This window comes from Theobroma cacao, chromosome 3 (assembly GCF_053813885.1).
Source record: "Theobroma cacao isolate CCN51 chromosome 3, ASM5381388v1, whole genome shotgun sequence".
Lineage (NCBI taxonomy): Eukaryota > Viridiplantae > Streptophyta > Magnoliopsida > Malvales > Malvaceae > Theobroma > Theobroma cacao.
The window spans coordinates 34,195,671-34,213,125 of NC_142641.1; the positions used below are offsets into that span (position 1 = coordinate 34,195,671).

Consider the following 17,455-nt stretch of genomic DNA (forward strand, 5'->3'; position numbering starts at 1 on the left):
CTTTTAAGATTAGGGTTGAAGTCCACTAGACATTTCTAATTAAGCTCACCACTTTAACACAGATATTGCATAGTAAAACAATAAGAACCAATGTAGAAGTACATTTCCCTATTCCATGTACATTTTGCCTTCTTCAACCCATGTGTTAGCTGCATTCATTCTAACAACCTCTTATATATACATAATCATAATTGATATATGAAAAATTAAAATATGTGAGATTATTGAGTTTTAATTTTTCCTTTTATGTTGGTCAGAAGAATATTAGTAGTTTAATTAATGTCAGTGTGGGGGGTGTATGTGGGAGCGAGAGCCGGAAAGTTGAAACTGATCAAAATGCAAGGATAAAATAACCAAACATAAAAAAGCTCAGAATAATATGTGTACATGACTTAACATTTCAGTCTCAGGTTCTTTCTATTTACTCTCTCTCTCTCTCCTACCATTAACTCCCTTTTTATCCCTTTTAGTACCCTAAAGAACCTCAACCCACAAAAAGTTCTTTCACCTCTTAACTAAGACTAGAAAGACGGGTGAAGAGAGGAGAGAAGGTAGGTGAGAAGAAGGATAGAAAGCAAGAAAAAATGGGGAGAGGGAGAGTTGAGTTGAAGAGAATAGAAAACAAAATTAACAGGCAAGTTACATTTGCTAAGAGAAGAAATGGGTTGCTCAAGAAAGCCTATGAGCTCTCAGTTCTCTGTGATGCTGAGGTTGCTCTTATCGTTTTTTCTAACCGCGGCAAGCTCTATGAGTTTTGCAGCAGCTCTAGGTATATTCCATTTCTTCCTCCTTTTATGACTCTTTCTCATTCTCACTCTCTCCCTTTTTTTTTTGTTTTTTTGTTTGTGTGTGTACATACATGTATATGTATGTATGTATCTATATATATATGTCAAAATATATGTTTGTATAGATTGTATTTTTATGCTTTCTGTAAATGTTATAACACATATGATTATGCAGTTGGGGTCTTTGGGTAAGGAAAGTCTTTTTTGGTTTTTGTTTATATGCAAAGATCTGTACTTTTGGTGAGCTACGCCAGATTTTTAGAAACTTTTGCTAAGGTTTGAGAAGTTTTAATAAGAAAAGACATGTTTTGTTTTTCCTCTTGATTTCTTTCCATTTTATGGTTTGGGTTTTGATTTTCTTTTTTAAAAAAATTAAGGTACAGCTTCTGAAAGCTGTTCTTAAGAAGATCCTCTTGCTCTTTCTTTCTCTTTCATTGCTGCTTTTCTTTAACTTATTCGCTTTCATTGTTCTTGCTCTAAAACATTCTTTCTATTATAAGTTCTTAAAGGTTATTAAAAAGGAAATTTTTTCTTTTTTTTTTGCGAAAGAAATTTATTACAAAAGAATTTGTTTAGTGTCTTTCTTCTGATGGATCACCCTTTTTAACCTATGGATAATAGCCCTTATGAATTATACATAGTTTTCTTCAATTTATTTCCAGTTTACTGTAAAACCAGTTTTCAGAAGTGAATTGGTGTCTATAGCCCTTGTTAGGTATTTAAAATTGATGGGGGTATTAGGGCTTGGCCTTTGAGAAGTGATGGATGAAGATCAAAGCAGCTAGTCCTGCCTGATCCCAGCTAGTAGTTTTCTAGACAATAAGGTGGGCAATTAACAGGGTTTTACTGTTAAGATTTGTAGCCAGAGATGTGATGTTTTTGCAGTGCAAGTCTGCTGCACTTTGTGGTACAATAAAATAACCATTTCAGAGAGCGAGGGCTGCTTCTTTACTTCTAAAGCTGCAAACTTGTAGAAATTCTTAGCAGTAAGACAAGGATCTTGGCTAAGTTTTCTTTTATTTGTTTACAAGATTTACTTTTCTTTTTTGAAGCAAAGCTTTTAAACATATTAAAGTCATACTAATTAACGTTTCTGGATCACCAATAACGGTCAGCAACTTTAAGTTTGATCTAACCAAACCCTTTGTCACCTCTATAAAACACAAGAGAAACCAACAACCTAGGGGAAAAAGAGAGCTATATTTCACTTTATTTAACCTTCCAAATCTCTCTTCTTCATCACCATCTTCTTCTTGTTATTTACTATACATGAATAATTTTTAGGAAATACAGAAATCAATTCCTCTAAATGGTTTCAAGATGATCATTAAAGATGATTTTTCCCAACCAATCCAAAACAATTTTTTTGAATATTTATATATTATTACTTTATAATACATGTGATTATTATGCTAATATAAAAGGATCTAGACTTAAGGATCTTGTCTTCCATTCAACAAGATATCAATCTAATAATTTTGATGTTTGAGAAGGGTAACTATTGGTTGTGGAGCCCTAGATATGTAGCAAGGTGACATACAGAATAGTAGCAAAAATTTTCTTCTAAGATATTATTTGAAAAGAATAATGCCTAGAATGCTTTGAATCTTGTATCAATTTTTCAACTTAGCTCTTAGCAGTCATCATTTCTATTAGCACCGTGGAATTGTCTTGTGCATAAATGATACTGAAAATAGTTTTTCATATATAATCCTGCTATGTATCAAATGGACTCAAATCTTCTTTCTCTACATCTTGTCTCATTGTCTATCCCTAAAATGTGTTGCCATGAGTCTTTTCATTTATTATTATGTTAATACTGATTTTTTTTATATATACTATATATTTTTGGCAAAGGCCAATTTTATATTGAGCCAATCAACCACCTACTTCTCTATCTTTCCGTTTATTGCATCTACTTAAATATGTTGACAACAAAATTACCTAAATATCAAACACCTACCATAGACGGATATTAGCTATTAAGACAGTCTTTAGGGAGATGATTATTTGGTCTTATATTCCTTCTCTGTTTTTTTTAAGTTACAAGGTAGACGTCAGGAGAAAAGTGACAATTTTTTGTTCCAATTTCATGTAACATTACTTTTTGTGGAAAAGCAAAGGGAAGACATATTAAACTAGCAATAATTTCATAAAAAATTAGAGATTAAGCTCCAATTACATTCTTAAATTTTGTAACATTCTGCAGTAGTCGCACTGATCTGCAGGACGTATTACCCTCAGGTTTGTTATTAATAAGTTTATCTAGTAGGAAAGCCCAAGTTTGAGGGCTTGGTTTCGATACTGTCAATTTGGAAAACTCATTTTTCAAGTCATTAGAGGTTTATGTGATGAGTGGGATATATGTTATTTGGACCAAAACAGCTGAGAGGGTATGTCGTCATAACATATTAGAAGTTGGGATAGTGAGATTTGGAAACAGGCTATATATATATCCTCATCAAATATATTGGTTTTCTTAAGTCAATAAGCTACTAACTGTAGTAAATGTGATTTTATGGACAATCTATCTGTTATTTCCTTGGAAAATTAATGTTCACTTACATTTAAAAAAAAATCATATTTGATAAGAAACAAACTCTCTATTTACTTGGAGCTTAGGAGCTCATATGAGCTTTCTCAAAGAAAAATTCCGAGGAATATCTCTATTTTCATGTAGGATTGCTGCATGATGAGACAAATTATGAAATTTACTGATAAGAGATTTTGCAGTTTATAAATGTACAAAAGAAAAGGAAAAAAAAAGCAAAAATATATTAGTTGTTCAGTGTAGACTTTGGACATTTTATACAATGTTTAGGTGAATTGTTCAATCAATGTAATTTCAAGAATCAAGGGATAAAGTACAAAGGATGAGTTATCAATTTTGGAACAAAAGTATTGTTGTGGGATGTGGTCTTTTTATTGTGCTAAACGCACGTCATCACCATCTTTTGTCAAGAGAATGGTGGTAGCGTAGGTTATATGGGTATGCTATTACTTTCCATGGTTATAGCTTGTGAAAAAACCTTTAATCTTCATTCAAAATTAAAGTATTGACTTCTGTCTCATGAAACTTACATGCCATAGATACCCTTAGTAGAGTTTAACTTAGATTAGTCTGTTTGGTCTCAATTTGAGTAACTTAATTTTGCTTTTTAAATTTTATGCAAAATGAAATTGAGTTCATTCATATAAACTAATTAGTAAGAATAGATTTGAGAAAATTCAATTGGAATCTTTTCATAGTTCAAACATGTTTAAAATTAGCCTAAAAGATGACACAAAAAGATGATTACTTTCACTCTAAGATTTAGATATCTAATTATTTAATTATTTCAATAAATTCCCAATATTTAATTATTTTTTGCTACCCAGGGCTTAATTTCTAATATTCAAGTTTTTTTAGGTTTACTATATCATTCAACATAGAGTTCTCAAAAAATATATAGATATTATATATAGTGATTTTTTTTATATATTTGGAGACTCTTTTTGAAAAAGAGATCATACACCAACCAATAAAACAAATGTTCGGGTGTAGATATTATATATAGTGTTAAGTATCATTGAAAGCAAGAAGCTTACACATGTAAGCACAAGATCATAGGCTTTCAACTTATTCAAGTTACAAAACTAAGCTGCCCCGGCGAAGATCAAGAGGTCCCCATTTGTATTGTACTCTTTTATGGCCATCTAAATGGTCATGTATTAGTTTAACCTTTAAGGTTAAATGGTTATAAATAAAGATTAGGAATGTTCTGGTAGGATTTTTTTAGCAGGGAAACAGTTTGATTAGGAATATTTTTGTAGGGTTTTTTAGTAGGGAATCAAGTTTGATACAGTTACAACTTACAATCTTCCATTTCCTTTTTGTTTGTATTCAAAAATAAAAAATTTTCTTATTTTTGGGTATTAAAAGGTAGGTAACTCCAGATAGTATTCAATATGATCCCACCAAAGCCATGATATTGTTGCTGATAGTATTCAATACACTAGCCATAAGTTCTAGCTTGTACTAATAAAAACACAGCTGAACTGTTTTTAAGGTCATTGAAGCCCTTAACTGGGCTTTGTACTTCTTTCACTACGTCTGTGCTAACAAGTGGTTGTAGTTTATTTGTTTGCATTTTTATAAGGCTAAAGTCAATTACGTACTCATTAAAAAAGTTTACAGAATAAAAGAAATTTGAAACAAAAGAACAGCTAATTGATAAAACTACTTTAGCCTTATGTTTGCATCCCTACACGCAAATTTATTAACAAGGATTGGGTGCTCCTACGGTGAGAAATGGATAGTGGAGAATTTGTGAATGTGTAACTTAGAATAGATGTTAAATTAGAAGTCCAGTAGATTGATCTAAAAGGGTTTAATTTGTTAAAAAAAAAAAAAGAAAAGAAAAGTAAAAGAGGTTTGGTGATATGTTAGAATGCAATAAGGAGAAACAGGAGACAGTCGCGCCAATGATGCATAAGATCTCAATGAAATATAGCCTCACTCGTGCTTGTAAGATTTTTTATCATTTGTTAACAGGAGAAGTTTTCAGTCTTTGTTGTAGGATTGAAGTAAGTCTTATCATGCATGGTTTTGGGTACTTCTATTAAAAGATTTCACGTCGGTAAGGATGCATATATCTGTAAATATGTATGCAGTTTTCATGTAAAATGAATACGTGTCAAGTTACCAAGCATTAGTTTGGTGCACTAATTGATTGTTTCATTTCTTTATCGTTTGGTGCACTAATATTTTCATTATCCTTGGTTTTTTTTCCCCTCTTTTTGAACTTAGCATGATGAAAACACTTGAAAAATACCAGAAGTGCAGTTATAGTACAGTGGACACCAGCCGATCAGCGAGTGAGACACAGGTAGGTTGAAAGTTATATATGGCGATTTTGACAATCAAGAATCCAAGATGCAGTAGTTTGTACTATTATTTTAGAAAAGGGGTAGCAACTGAACACGATCTATTGAATTCCATCAACATGTAGTGACACGCAGCAGCAAGTCTTTTATTGTTTGTCAATGTCAGTCATGTCTAATTTGAATTAAAAGGACACTCCACTGCCTTCTAATTTGGGATCTTCTTTGGGTTTATCTGTTAATGCCGCAACTATAATTTGGTTAGTTAGGTTATGAGTAAATTTAACAGTAACTTTTTCTGTCATAAGCAGAGCAGTTATCAGGAATATTTGAAGCTAAAAGCAAGAGTGGAGGTCCTACAGCGATCTCAGAGGTAACGTACCACAATTTATGGACTCCTAAAATGAACATCTTTTATTGAAAAACTTTTCGCTACAACATGGGCAAGTTGAATTATGCCCCTCAATTCATTCTTTGAATGCTGTAGAAACCTTCTTGGTGAAGACTTGGGTCCTTTGAACACAAAGGAGCTTGAGCAGCTCGAAAATCAACTGGAGACATCCTTGAAGCAGATAAGATCTACCAAGGTAAAGAAAAAAAAAGTTTCATCAAATGATATCGACAATGCTTTCCATTATTTCCATCTCTAGAATTCAAACTAAAGTTATCAGCTGAGATACAGATGTTAGTACCCATCAAAAGTATCTTCTAAACCTTATCATAACAAGAAACGCTTACGATGAAAATGAATAAGCAGAATCTTTTCTTATTAAAAAAGGTGCTCAAGTGTTGGATGCTTTCCTAGGTTTTGAGATGCTGATAGTATATTAAATACACACTGCTGCTGTCCCTGTCCTGTCAATAAAGTTACTTATACCATGGATTTCCATTGTAGAAACCAAAGCACCCGAAGAAAAAATTGAAGACTTCAATCAATCAAAAGATCCTTTCATTTGGGAAAGTTAATAAAAGCAAAATATAATATGGTTTTGGGATAGTTAATTCAATATCTTACAGCACAAAATGATGAAGCAGACTAGAAAAAACTCTGATGATAATTTTTTGATAATGAGAATAAAGAAATGAACCTTCCTTCCCGTCACAGGTGTCCATGGTTGGCCCAGGTGGGCTCCCAGGCTTTCTTGGTCTTGGGGAGTTAAATCCAAATGCCGCCCATGGAATTAGATTTCTATATTTTGAAAATAATAAAGATATATTTTATATTAATAATTACTATTTAAAATATATTTTAATATTAGAATTGAATTAAAATACATGATTTATTTTATAAATTAATACCTTCAAAACAAGTTGGGTGGAATTTGGGTTTAAAAATCTTAGCCTCAATTTGGCACGAAGCAGGCTGGGCTTGCATGCTTTAGGCTGAACAAGTTACTTCCGGCAAAATGAAAGACAAATTGCTATACACTCCATGGTGGGGGAAAGGGGAAATTACAGAAGCCCTCAAAAGATTAGGTCCAAATTGTTCTATTATGCTAAAAGTGGCCAAGGATAGGGCTGAAACTTTCAAGTTGAGCCCAAGATTAGTTCCTGCCTAAAGGGAGCTCAGTTACCTGGTACTCCTTATAAGCATACCTCCCTAAAAACTCCCTGTTGTGTCTGCAGACAAAAGGGAGGAAAAAATGGGGCTCAGAAGATTCACTACTAAAAGTTGTAAAGTAGACAGCTGATTTGTATCTTAATAATTTTATAGTAATACGAAGGGAAAGTGCATTAGCAACTGTAAAAGTTGCTTGCTTATTTTATGAACTCTTCTGAACATGTTTACTTGATATAAAACATGCTTTGGCAATTGGCATGCACCATTAGTCGAGTTGTCATAGAGACATTGCATGAGGACAATAGTGCATATTGGCTGCAATTAAATTTGAGCCTAAAACAACTTGCTTTATGTTTTAAAGTAGTTTCCACCAAGTTCCATTGCTGGTTAGATGACAAATCTAGCTATTCATGAATCATTTCTTTACAGGGTAAGCTTTTGTTGGCCTACAGCCTAACTTAACCAGCCAAAGATGGAGGTCCTTTGCCATAGTTATTTTTGCCCACATTTAATTGTTTTATTTTGCGGTGATATTCTTAAATTGGTCTTTTAAATGCTTTGCAGAGTCAAGCCATGCTTGATCAGCTCGGTGATCTTCAAAACAGGGTATTAATGTTTATGCTTATGTTTATTTCTATGGTTCTTTATTGCATGCTTTTTTTATTGATTTTGTCCTTATTTCTGGCACAGGAACAAATGCTCGTTGAAACCAATAAATCCTTGAGAAGGAAGGTAGCACTTCTCACCATATGTTGAATTTTAATTTAAGAGTTTCAATGTGTTTCTAGAAACAAGGTCAGGAATGTATGGCCAAACAAGGTCTGATCAACATTTAAGGATAAATAAGGACCTCAGTTGTACTGAACTAATTGAAGATGTGACCTTGAATAAAGATTGATGGCACCGTATAACGGACCTCATAAATGAAACAAACATAGTGTGTTGTCATTTCAAAATTAAGTTGATTCCTGTGGAATACAATTTGACATCTCCAGGTCTTCAGAATTCATCAATGATTATCATCATGCTCTCATTTTAGTACTCTGCTTCTTTACTTTCTGCTGTATTAATCCTTGTTCAAATACTGTTTCATTAGTTGGAGGAGTTAAGTGCACAACCCCATCTTCGACTGGCATGGGAAACTGGAGGGCAAAACATCCCATACAATCGCCTTCCAGCACAATCAGAGGGATTTTTCCAGCTTCTAGGGGGCAGTTCCTCGTTGCAAATTGGGTATCTTTCTTGCAATTAACTTCGTTTGACCTGTTTCCTTGTATCATTCAACAGTATTTGCTTAGTCACCTAATGCCGTTCTGTATCATATTGCAATTTTTACTTTGTGCAGATATAATCCTGTTGTTTCGGATGAAATGAATGTTGCAGCGCAAAACCAAAATGTGTGTGGATACTTTCCAGGATGGATGCTCTGAATTAGAAGTCTCACATAAGATTGATAATTTACTGGTAGAAATATCTACCTGGTTGCAGCTTTTTTTTTTTCTTTTGGTTGCTTTCATCAGTTTTTATGCAACTTGTAATTATAATTATGTGAAAGACAATAAACATATTTATATGATTGTAAGTTGTAATGACATAAATGACAATATATATGTATAAATATATATATATATATATATATATATATATATATGTTTGGCATGTCTTCACAAATCTTTCATAATTACTAAAGTTTCAGTTAGTTGTTTGTATTAATTCTCTTGCTTCCCGAAATAAAAAACTAAACAAATGTTTTGAAGAAACTAAGCAATAGTTTTGAAAAAAATTATAAATAAAACATGTATTATTGCTTTAGATAACACAATGTTTGATTTCATTTTTATTTAAATTTATTTTTTATAATACTCCTTTTAAGTATTCTTTCATTTTTAATCAATCATAACTTTTTTTTCTTTTGCTTCTTCTTTTAAACAATTTTTCAAGAAATAAAAAAAAATAAAAATCACAATATTTGTAAAAACATTTAAACTATTCAAAAAAATTTAAATAAATTTTTATTTTTTTGTTATTTTTAATTAAGTCTTTGTATTTTTATTATGTGTCAAATAAGCTTTTTATGAGTAATGATTAATCAAAATGTCACTAATCAAAATATCACTTTTCATTTAATACCCATATGGCATCGACATGAAGATTGAAATGTCATATGATCATTTCATCATGTTACATTAATATGTCAAGTCAACGACACATGATATTTTGACTAACAACAATTAGTGAATTATTTATTAATCATAAGAGTTTATTTAACTCAAAATAACATATATATATATATATATAGATTTAATTGGACGTAATTAAAAAATATAATTTTTTTAAATAATTTAAAATTATCTTAAATATTATGTCATTTTAAAAAATCAACCATACCAAACACAATTAGCATATGCGGTCATAGGTTTGTGTTGCAATAATCCCTCTTTGGCTTGGTGTCAAAAAATTGGGGTGGGCTGCCCTAAAATGATACTAGTAATAGATAAAGCCTAAGGCTCAACCCAACCTATATGTATTTAAGAAACTTGCAAATTGCAATCCAATCAACCAGAAACTGAGTTTACTTCAACCTATCAAATCAAGCGTTTTGCTTCTTTTTCTTCCATCAGTTTCGTATTAACCATAATTAGCTTAATGTTTAAATTGAGGTTAAAAGTTTGGATACTTTTTCAATTAAATGTCAAAAGTTTCAATTGTAACAATTAAATATCAAACGTTTTCAATTCCTTACAAATAAGAGCTAGGTTGACAGGTGGATGGAGCGTGTATCACACGCGACAAAAAATCGTTTAAGTTGATGACATGGCAACTAACTTGGCATGTTATCAAAACGACACTATTGTGATCTAAATCCTATGCCTAATTCTATTACATCTCTTCTCCGATCTAACTCTTTTTTCCTCAAAGATGGGCACATGCACGGTCACCAGTAAGCTAATACGAACTTATGACATCAAACATTGCGGAATGTGTTAACTCGTGTTTGAAGCATGTAAGACAAATGCCAATCACCGTTCTAATCGAGCTCATTAGAGACATGTTCCAATGTTGTTTCCATGAGTCAATGAGCAAGGTGTCAAAATTTCCATACCCCACAAGCCTTGAGCTACCTCTTTATTGAGCAAAAAATTCAATGAAGAACATTACCTTACCGTTAAACCTATAAATCGAGTGGATGATTTATATATGAAGTGTTAGCCATTTTCATTGTATGTTAATTTATTAATGATTAATATAAAGTGTTGCTAATGATTTGTACAAAGTGTTGATATGCCAAGATTTGTATGATTTTTGAGTGTCTATGAACTTCTCTTAAGAATATGCAAATATGTGAGAGGGCAGACCTGTTTAATGTGTTTTAAATGCAATGGTTGAAAAAGTTGTTTCATGGCATGTCAAAAAAATGATGTTATTATACGTCATTTTCTAAATATTTGTTACACGGCATGTTGGAAAATGTTATTGTTACTTTAGGTGGAAAAATGTGGTTAACATCATGTTGAAAAATGTAATATTACACGCCATGTTCTAAAATTTAGTTGTTACAGGCTATGTTGGAAATGATTGTTACACGTCATGTTGAAAATATAGTTATTACACGTTATGTTTAAAATTTAGTTGTCACATACAATATTGAAAAATGTAGTTGTTAGATATTATGTTGAAAATTTAGTTGTTACACTCCATATTGAAAAATGTAGTTGTTACACGCCATGTTGAAGATTTAATTATTATACGTCCTATTGAAAATTTAATTTTGGGCACCATACTAAAAAATGTAGTTGTTACATGTCAAGTTGAAGATTTAGTTGTTACATGTCATTTTGAAAATTTTGTTGTTACGTACCATATTGAAAAATGTAATGTTACATGTCATGTTGAAAATTTAGTTATTGCAAGTCACGTTGAAAAGTTTTTGCATGCCATATTGAAAAATGTAGTCTTACACGCCATGTTGAAAAATAGTTGTTACAAACTATGTTGGATATAATTGTTACACATCATGTTAAAAAATGTAGTTGTTACACTCTATGTTGAAAAATATAATTGTAATATGTGATATTGAAAATTTAGTTATTACACGTGATATTGGAAAATATAGTTGTTACACGTTAGATGAAAAAGTTGTTACACGCCATGTCATAATTTGAACCATTTTGACTTGATAGAAAAGACTTTCTAACAAAACTATCTTTTCGTGTTTTACACGAAATGATGTTTCATCTCCTTTTAACCTTGAATTGCTGAAATGCTAGGGATATTACACACCGTCTTCTACTGAGGTAGAGAATTGTCATTCCCAAAGCTAGCAAAGTGTTCGAACAAGTTCAGAGCAAAGTATTTACTCACAGCGACAACTTCATAACTGCATGAAGAGGTAAATTGAAAAAAATAGTTGAGTGGGGTTTGTTGTTTGAACTTTTTGACTGATAAATTGTTGAATTTTTTGTTGTGTTTTTAGTGGGTTTTGTTGTTTGAATGGCATATGGGTTTTGATGTTTGACTAGACCTTTTTTACGTCAATGGAAACAGTTGTTACAGGCCATGCCCATTTCTAAACAAATTGTACCTCTTACAAGAACAAGTCCTTTCAGCCAAATTTACTACGAACTTGTCCTCACCCAACTCTATCCCATACCCAGCATCTCCATTCAATGTAATCTCGTACTTAGAAGCAAAAGTAAAATTTTACCTACGCAAGTATATGTATCGAACAGATAGTATATTAGTAAGCAGAGTATTGATCTCTAAGAGAATTGTTCTAAAAATTTACTAAGTACTAAAATTAAAACAATTTAGTTTTATTCAAACAATCAAAATTTTAATAACTAATTAAACTAAAAACTAATCAACTAAAACTAAACTAATTCACACTAATAATCAAAGAAAAAAGATCAAATTGGAGAAAGCTTAGGATTACAATATCCCTCACACTTCATGTAAATCTTACCTCTCTCTCTTAACTTAATCTAATGGGTTGAGTTGCTAACCTAGAGTCCTCAATTATTTATAATGCTCTCCTAAGTCTCTTATAAAAATATCTACCTTAACCAAAACACTATATTTCTATGTGAATTGAAATTAAAATAAATTCATTAAATTCAGACTCTAATGTTAACTATAAACGGCATATAGGTGTATTTCTATCCTATACACAAATCAATTTATTCATTCAATCAAATAAATATGATCATATGCTATTTCAATTTTAGTTTACACTAAACTTCCTTTCCCAAGTTTTTTTTAGTTCCTAGATCAATTTAATTAGTGATTAGGCAATTAAAAGCATTAAGAACAAATTAGAATAAACAATTCAATTCTATTGAAAATAAGCTAGAAAGAGATTAAAAATTTAAACTAAATGTGAGTTCAATTGCAATTCTAGAAAAATAAATTTAGCTAGACATAGCTGCAAAAGTAGATAAAAACATATAAACTTTATCCATCAAAAGTAACAAAAATAATAAAAGCTAAGAAAGAAAAAAAAATATTTGTAGCCTTGATCTTCAATCTTTAGCCTCAACTTCTAGCTTTTTAAATCTCTCTTAGGATTTCTCCTCAATGTGTATATATGTCCCTAACTTCTCATTCAACTAACTATTTATAACCTAACTTAACTTAATTCTACCTAAGCTAAACTATTTTGGCTTAAAAACTCTTAATATGAGCTTAGAATAAGTATAGAGCCCAATAAGAATTTAGTCATCTCGTAGACTGCTCTTTTCTATTTTGTTTCTTCAAATTTTCCAGCTGGACGCCACGAAACACCCCATCGAACGCTCCCTTTGCTTCATGTCTTCTTCTCCTTGACTACTGCACTCCATCAACTTGAACTATAATTTTCTCCATCTCCAAGACAGAAATGGGTAAAGTTATCTCATGAGTATTGTAGCTCTATCTCTTAGTTTTCCAATGATTCAAGAATCACATCATTTGAAGTTTTAGAGTAAGAGTTATGCTCAAAATAACGCAACATATATGAACAGGGTTTGAACTCCTTAAACACCTTTGCTGGGCTTTGTACTTCTTTCACTACTTCTGTGATAACAGATGGTTATGGTTTATTTGTTTGCATTTTTATAAGGCTAAAGTCAATTACGTACTCATTAAAAAAGTTTACAGAATAAAAGAAATTTGGAACAAAAGAACAGCTAATTGATAAAACTACATTAGCCTTATGTTTGCATCCCTACATGCAAATTTATCAACAAGGATTGGGTGGTCCTACGGTAAGAAATGGATAGTGGAGAATTTGTGAATGTGTAACTTAGAATAGATGTTAAATTAGAAGTCCAGTAGATTGAACTAAAAGGGTTTAATTTGTTAAAAAAAAAAAAGAAAAGTAAAAGAGGTTTGGTGATAAGTTAGAATGCAATAATGAGAAACAGGAGACAGTTGCGCCAATGATGTATAAGATCTCAATGAAATATAGCCTCACGCGTGCTTGTAAGATTTTTTTATCATTTGTTAACAGGAGATGTTTTCAGTCCTTGTTGTAGGATTGAAGTAAGTCTTATCATGCATGGTTTTGGGTACTTCTATTAAAAGATTTCAGATCAGTAAGGATACATATATATGCATCTTTCATGTAAATCTGTATGCAGTTTTCATGTAAAATGAATACGTGTCAAGTTACCAAGCATTAGTTTGGTGCACTAATTGATTGTTTCATTTCTTTATCGTTTGGTGCACTAATGTTTTCATTATCCTTGGTTTTTTTTCCCCTCTTTTTGAACTTAGCATGATGAAAACACTTGAAAAATACCAGAAGTGCAGTTATAGTACAGTGGACACCAGCCGATCAGCGAGTGAGACACAGGTAGGTTGAAAGTTATATATGGCGATTTTGACAATCAAGAATCCAAGATGCAGTAGTTTGTATTATTATTTTAGAAAAGAGATAGCAACTGAACATGATCTATTGAATTCCATCAACATGTAGTGACACGCAGCAGCAAGTCTTTTGTTGCTTGTCAATGTCAGTCATGTCTAATTTGAATTAAAAGGACACTCCACTGTCTTCTAATTTGGGATCTTCTTTGGGTTTATCTGTTAATGCCGCAACTATAATTTGGTTAGTTAGGTTATGAGTAAATTTAATAGTAACTTTTTCTGTCATAAGCAGAGCAGTTATCAGGAATGTTTGAAGCTAAAAGCAAGAGTGGAGGTCCTACAGCGATCTCAGAGGTAACGTAACACAATTTATGGACTCCTAAAATGAACATCTTTTATTGAAAAACTTTTCGCTACAACATGGGCAAGTTGAATTATGCCCCTCAATTCATTCTTTGGATGCTGTAGAAACCTTCTTGGTGAAGACTTGGGTCCTTTGAACACAAAGGAGCTTGAGCAGCTCGAAAATCAACTGGAGACATCCTTGAAGCAGATAAGATCTACCAAGGTAAAGAAAAAAAAAGTTTCATCAAATGATATCGACAATGCTTTCCATTATTTCCATCTCTAGAATTCAAACTAAAGTTATCAGCTGAGATACAGATGTTAGTACCCATCAAAAGTATCTTATAACCCTTATCATAACAAGAAACACCTACGATGAAAATGAATAAGCAGAGTCGTTTCTTATTAAAAAAGGTGCTCAAGTGTTGGATGCTTTGCTAGATTTTGAAATGCTGATAGTATATTAAATACACACTGCTGCTGTCCCTGTCCTGTCAATAAAGTTACTTATACCATGGATTTCCATTGTAGAAACCAAAGCACCCGAAGAAAAAATTGAAGACTTCAATCAATCAAAAGATCCTTTCATTTGGGAAAGTTAATAAAAGCAAAATATAATATGGTTTTGGGATAGTTCATTCAATATCTTACAGCACAAAATGATGAAGCAGACTAGAAATAACTCTGATGATAATTTTTTGATAATGAGAATAAAGAAATGAACCTTCCTTCCCGTCACAAGTGTCCATGGTTGGCCCAGGTGGGCTCCCAGGCTTTCTTTGTCTTGGAGTGTTAAAATCCAAATGCCGCCCATGGAATTAGATTTCTATATTTTGAAAATAATAAAGATATATTTTATATTAATAATTACTATTTAAAATATATTTTGATATTAGAATTGAACAAAATACATGATTTATTTTATAAATTAATACCTTCAAAACAAGTTGGGTGGAATTTGGGTTTAAAAATCTTAGCCTCAATTTGGCACGAAGCAGGCTGGGCTTGCAAGCTTTAGGCTGAACAGGTTACTTCCAGTAAAATGAAAGACAAATTGCTATACACTCCATGGGGGGGGATAGGGGAAATTACAGAAGCCCTCAAAAGATTAGGTCCAAATTGTTCTATTATGCTAAAAGTGGCCAAGGATAGGGCTGAAAGTTTTAAGTTGAGCCCAAGATTAGTTCTTGCCTAAAAGGAGCTCAGTTACCTGGTAGTCGTTATAAGCATAACTCCTTAAAAACTCCCTGTTTTGTCTGCAGACAAAAGGGAGGTAAAAATGGGGCTCAGAAGATTCACTACTAAAAGTTGTAAAGTAGACAGCTAATTTGTATCTTAATAATTTTATAGTAATGCGAAGGGAAAGTGCATTAGCAACTGTAAAAGTTGCTTGCTTATTTTATGAACTCTTCTCAACATGTTTACTTGATATAAAACATGCATTGGCAATTGGCATGCACCATTACTCGAGTTGTCATAGAGAAATTGCATGAGGACAATAATGCATATTGGCTGCAATTAAATTTGAGCCTAAAACAACTTGCTTTATGTTTTAAAGTAGTTTCCACCAAGTTCCATTGCTGGTTAGATGACAAATCTAGCTGTTCATGAATCATATCTTTCAAGGGTAAACTTTTGTTGGCCTACAGCCTAACCTAATCAGCCAAAGATGGAGGTCCTTTGCCATAGTTATTTTTGCCCACAGTTAATTGTTTTATTTTGTGGTGATATTCTTAAATTGTTCTTTTAAATGCTTTGCAGAGTCAAGCCATGCTTGATCAGCTCGGTGATCTTCAAAACAGGGTATTAATGTTTATGCTTATGTTTATTTCTATGGTTCTTTATTACATGCTTTTTTTATTGACTTTGTCCTTATTTCTGGCACAGGAACAAATGCTCGTTGAAACCAATAAATCCTTGAGAAGGAAGGTAGCACTTCTCACCATATGTTGAATTTTAATTTAAGAGTTTCAATGTGTTTCTAGAAACAAGGTCAGGAATGTATGGCCAAACAAGGTCTGATCAACATTTAAGGATAAATAAGGACCTCAGTTGTACTGAACTAATTGAAGATGTGACCTTGAATAAAGCTTGATGGCACCGTATAACGGACCTCATAAATGAAACAAACATAATGTGTTGTCATTTCAAAATTAAGTTGATTCCTGTGGAATACAATTTGACATCTCCAGGTCTTCAGAATTCATCAATGATTATCATCATCCTCCCATTTTAGTACTCTGCTTCTTTACTTTCTACTGTATTAATCCTTGTTCAAATACTGTTTCATTTGTTGGAGGAGTTAAGTGCACAACCCCCTTTTCGACTGGCATGGGAAACTGGAGGGCAAAACATCCCATACAATCGCCTCCCAGCACAATCAGAGGGATTTTTCCAGCTTCTAGGGGGCAGTTCCTCGTTCCGAATTGGGTATCTTTCTTGCAATTAACTTCGTTTGACCTGTTTCCTTGTATAATTCAACAGTATTTGCTTAGTCACCTAATGCTGTTCTGTATCATATTGCAATTTTTACTTTGTGCAGATATAATCCTGTTGTTTCGGATGAAATGAATGTTGCAGCGCAAAACCAAAATGTGTGTGGATATTTTCCAGGATGGATGCTCTGAATTAGAACTCTCACATAAGATTGATAATTTACTGGTAGAAATATCTACCTGGTTGCTGCTTTTTTTTTTTTTTCTTTTGGTTGCTTTCATCAGTTTTGATGCAACTTGTAATTATATTTATGTGAAAGACAATAAACATATTTATATGATTGTAAGTTGTAATGACATAAATGACAATATATATGTATAAATATATATATATATATATATGTTTGGCATGTCTTCACAAATCTTTCATAATTACTAAAGTTTCAGTTAGTTGTTTGTATTCTTTTGCTTCCCGAAATAAACAAAGTAAACAAATGTTTTGAAGAAACTAAGCATTAGTTTTGAAAAAATTATAAATAAAACATGTATTATTGCTTTAGATAACACAATGTTTGATTTCATTTTTATTTAAATTTATTTTTTATAATACTCATTTT

At 32.1% G+C, this 17,455-nt stretch overlaps 1 protein-coding gene across 4 annotated transcripts; it reads left to right on the forward strand.

Annotated features, from left to right (window-relative positions):
* The first annotated feature begins 584 nt into the window (after positions 1 to 584).
* On the forward strand, positions 585 to 17,224 carry LOC18604879 (agamous-like MADS-box protein MADS2). 4 transcript variants are annotated; one of them, XM_088804249.1, is made up of 9 exons: positions 585 to 769; positions 5,578 to 5,656; positions 5,963 to 6,024; positions 6,139 to 6,238; positions 7,777 to 7,818; positions 7,903 to 7,944; positions 8,309 to 8,445; positions 9,292 to 9,300; positions 16,943 to 17,224. In XM_088804249.1, the coding sequence occupies exons 1-9, from the start codon at positions 585 to 587 to the stop codon at positions 17,028 to 17,030; spliced, it is 744 nt and encodes a 247-aa protein (XP_088660375.1). In that variant the 3' UTR covers positions 17,031 to 17,224. The 4 variants fall into 4 exon arrangements, with proteins under 4 accessions (XP_088660375.1, XP_088660373.1, XP_017972163.2 ...); XM_088804247.1 differs by lacking the exons at positions 9,292 to 9,300; positions 16,943 to 17,224 and adding an exon at positions 8,558 to 8,824 and having other exon boundaries at positions 5,960 to 6,024; XM_018116674.2 differs by lacking the exons at positions 9,292 to 9,300; positions 16,943 to 17,224 and adding an exon at positions 8,558 to 8,824.
* The last annotated feature ends 231 nt before the right edge of the window (positions 17,225 to 17,455 follow it).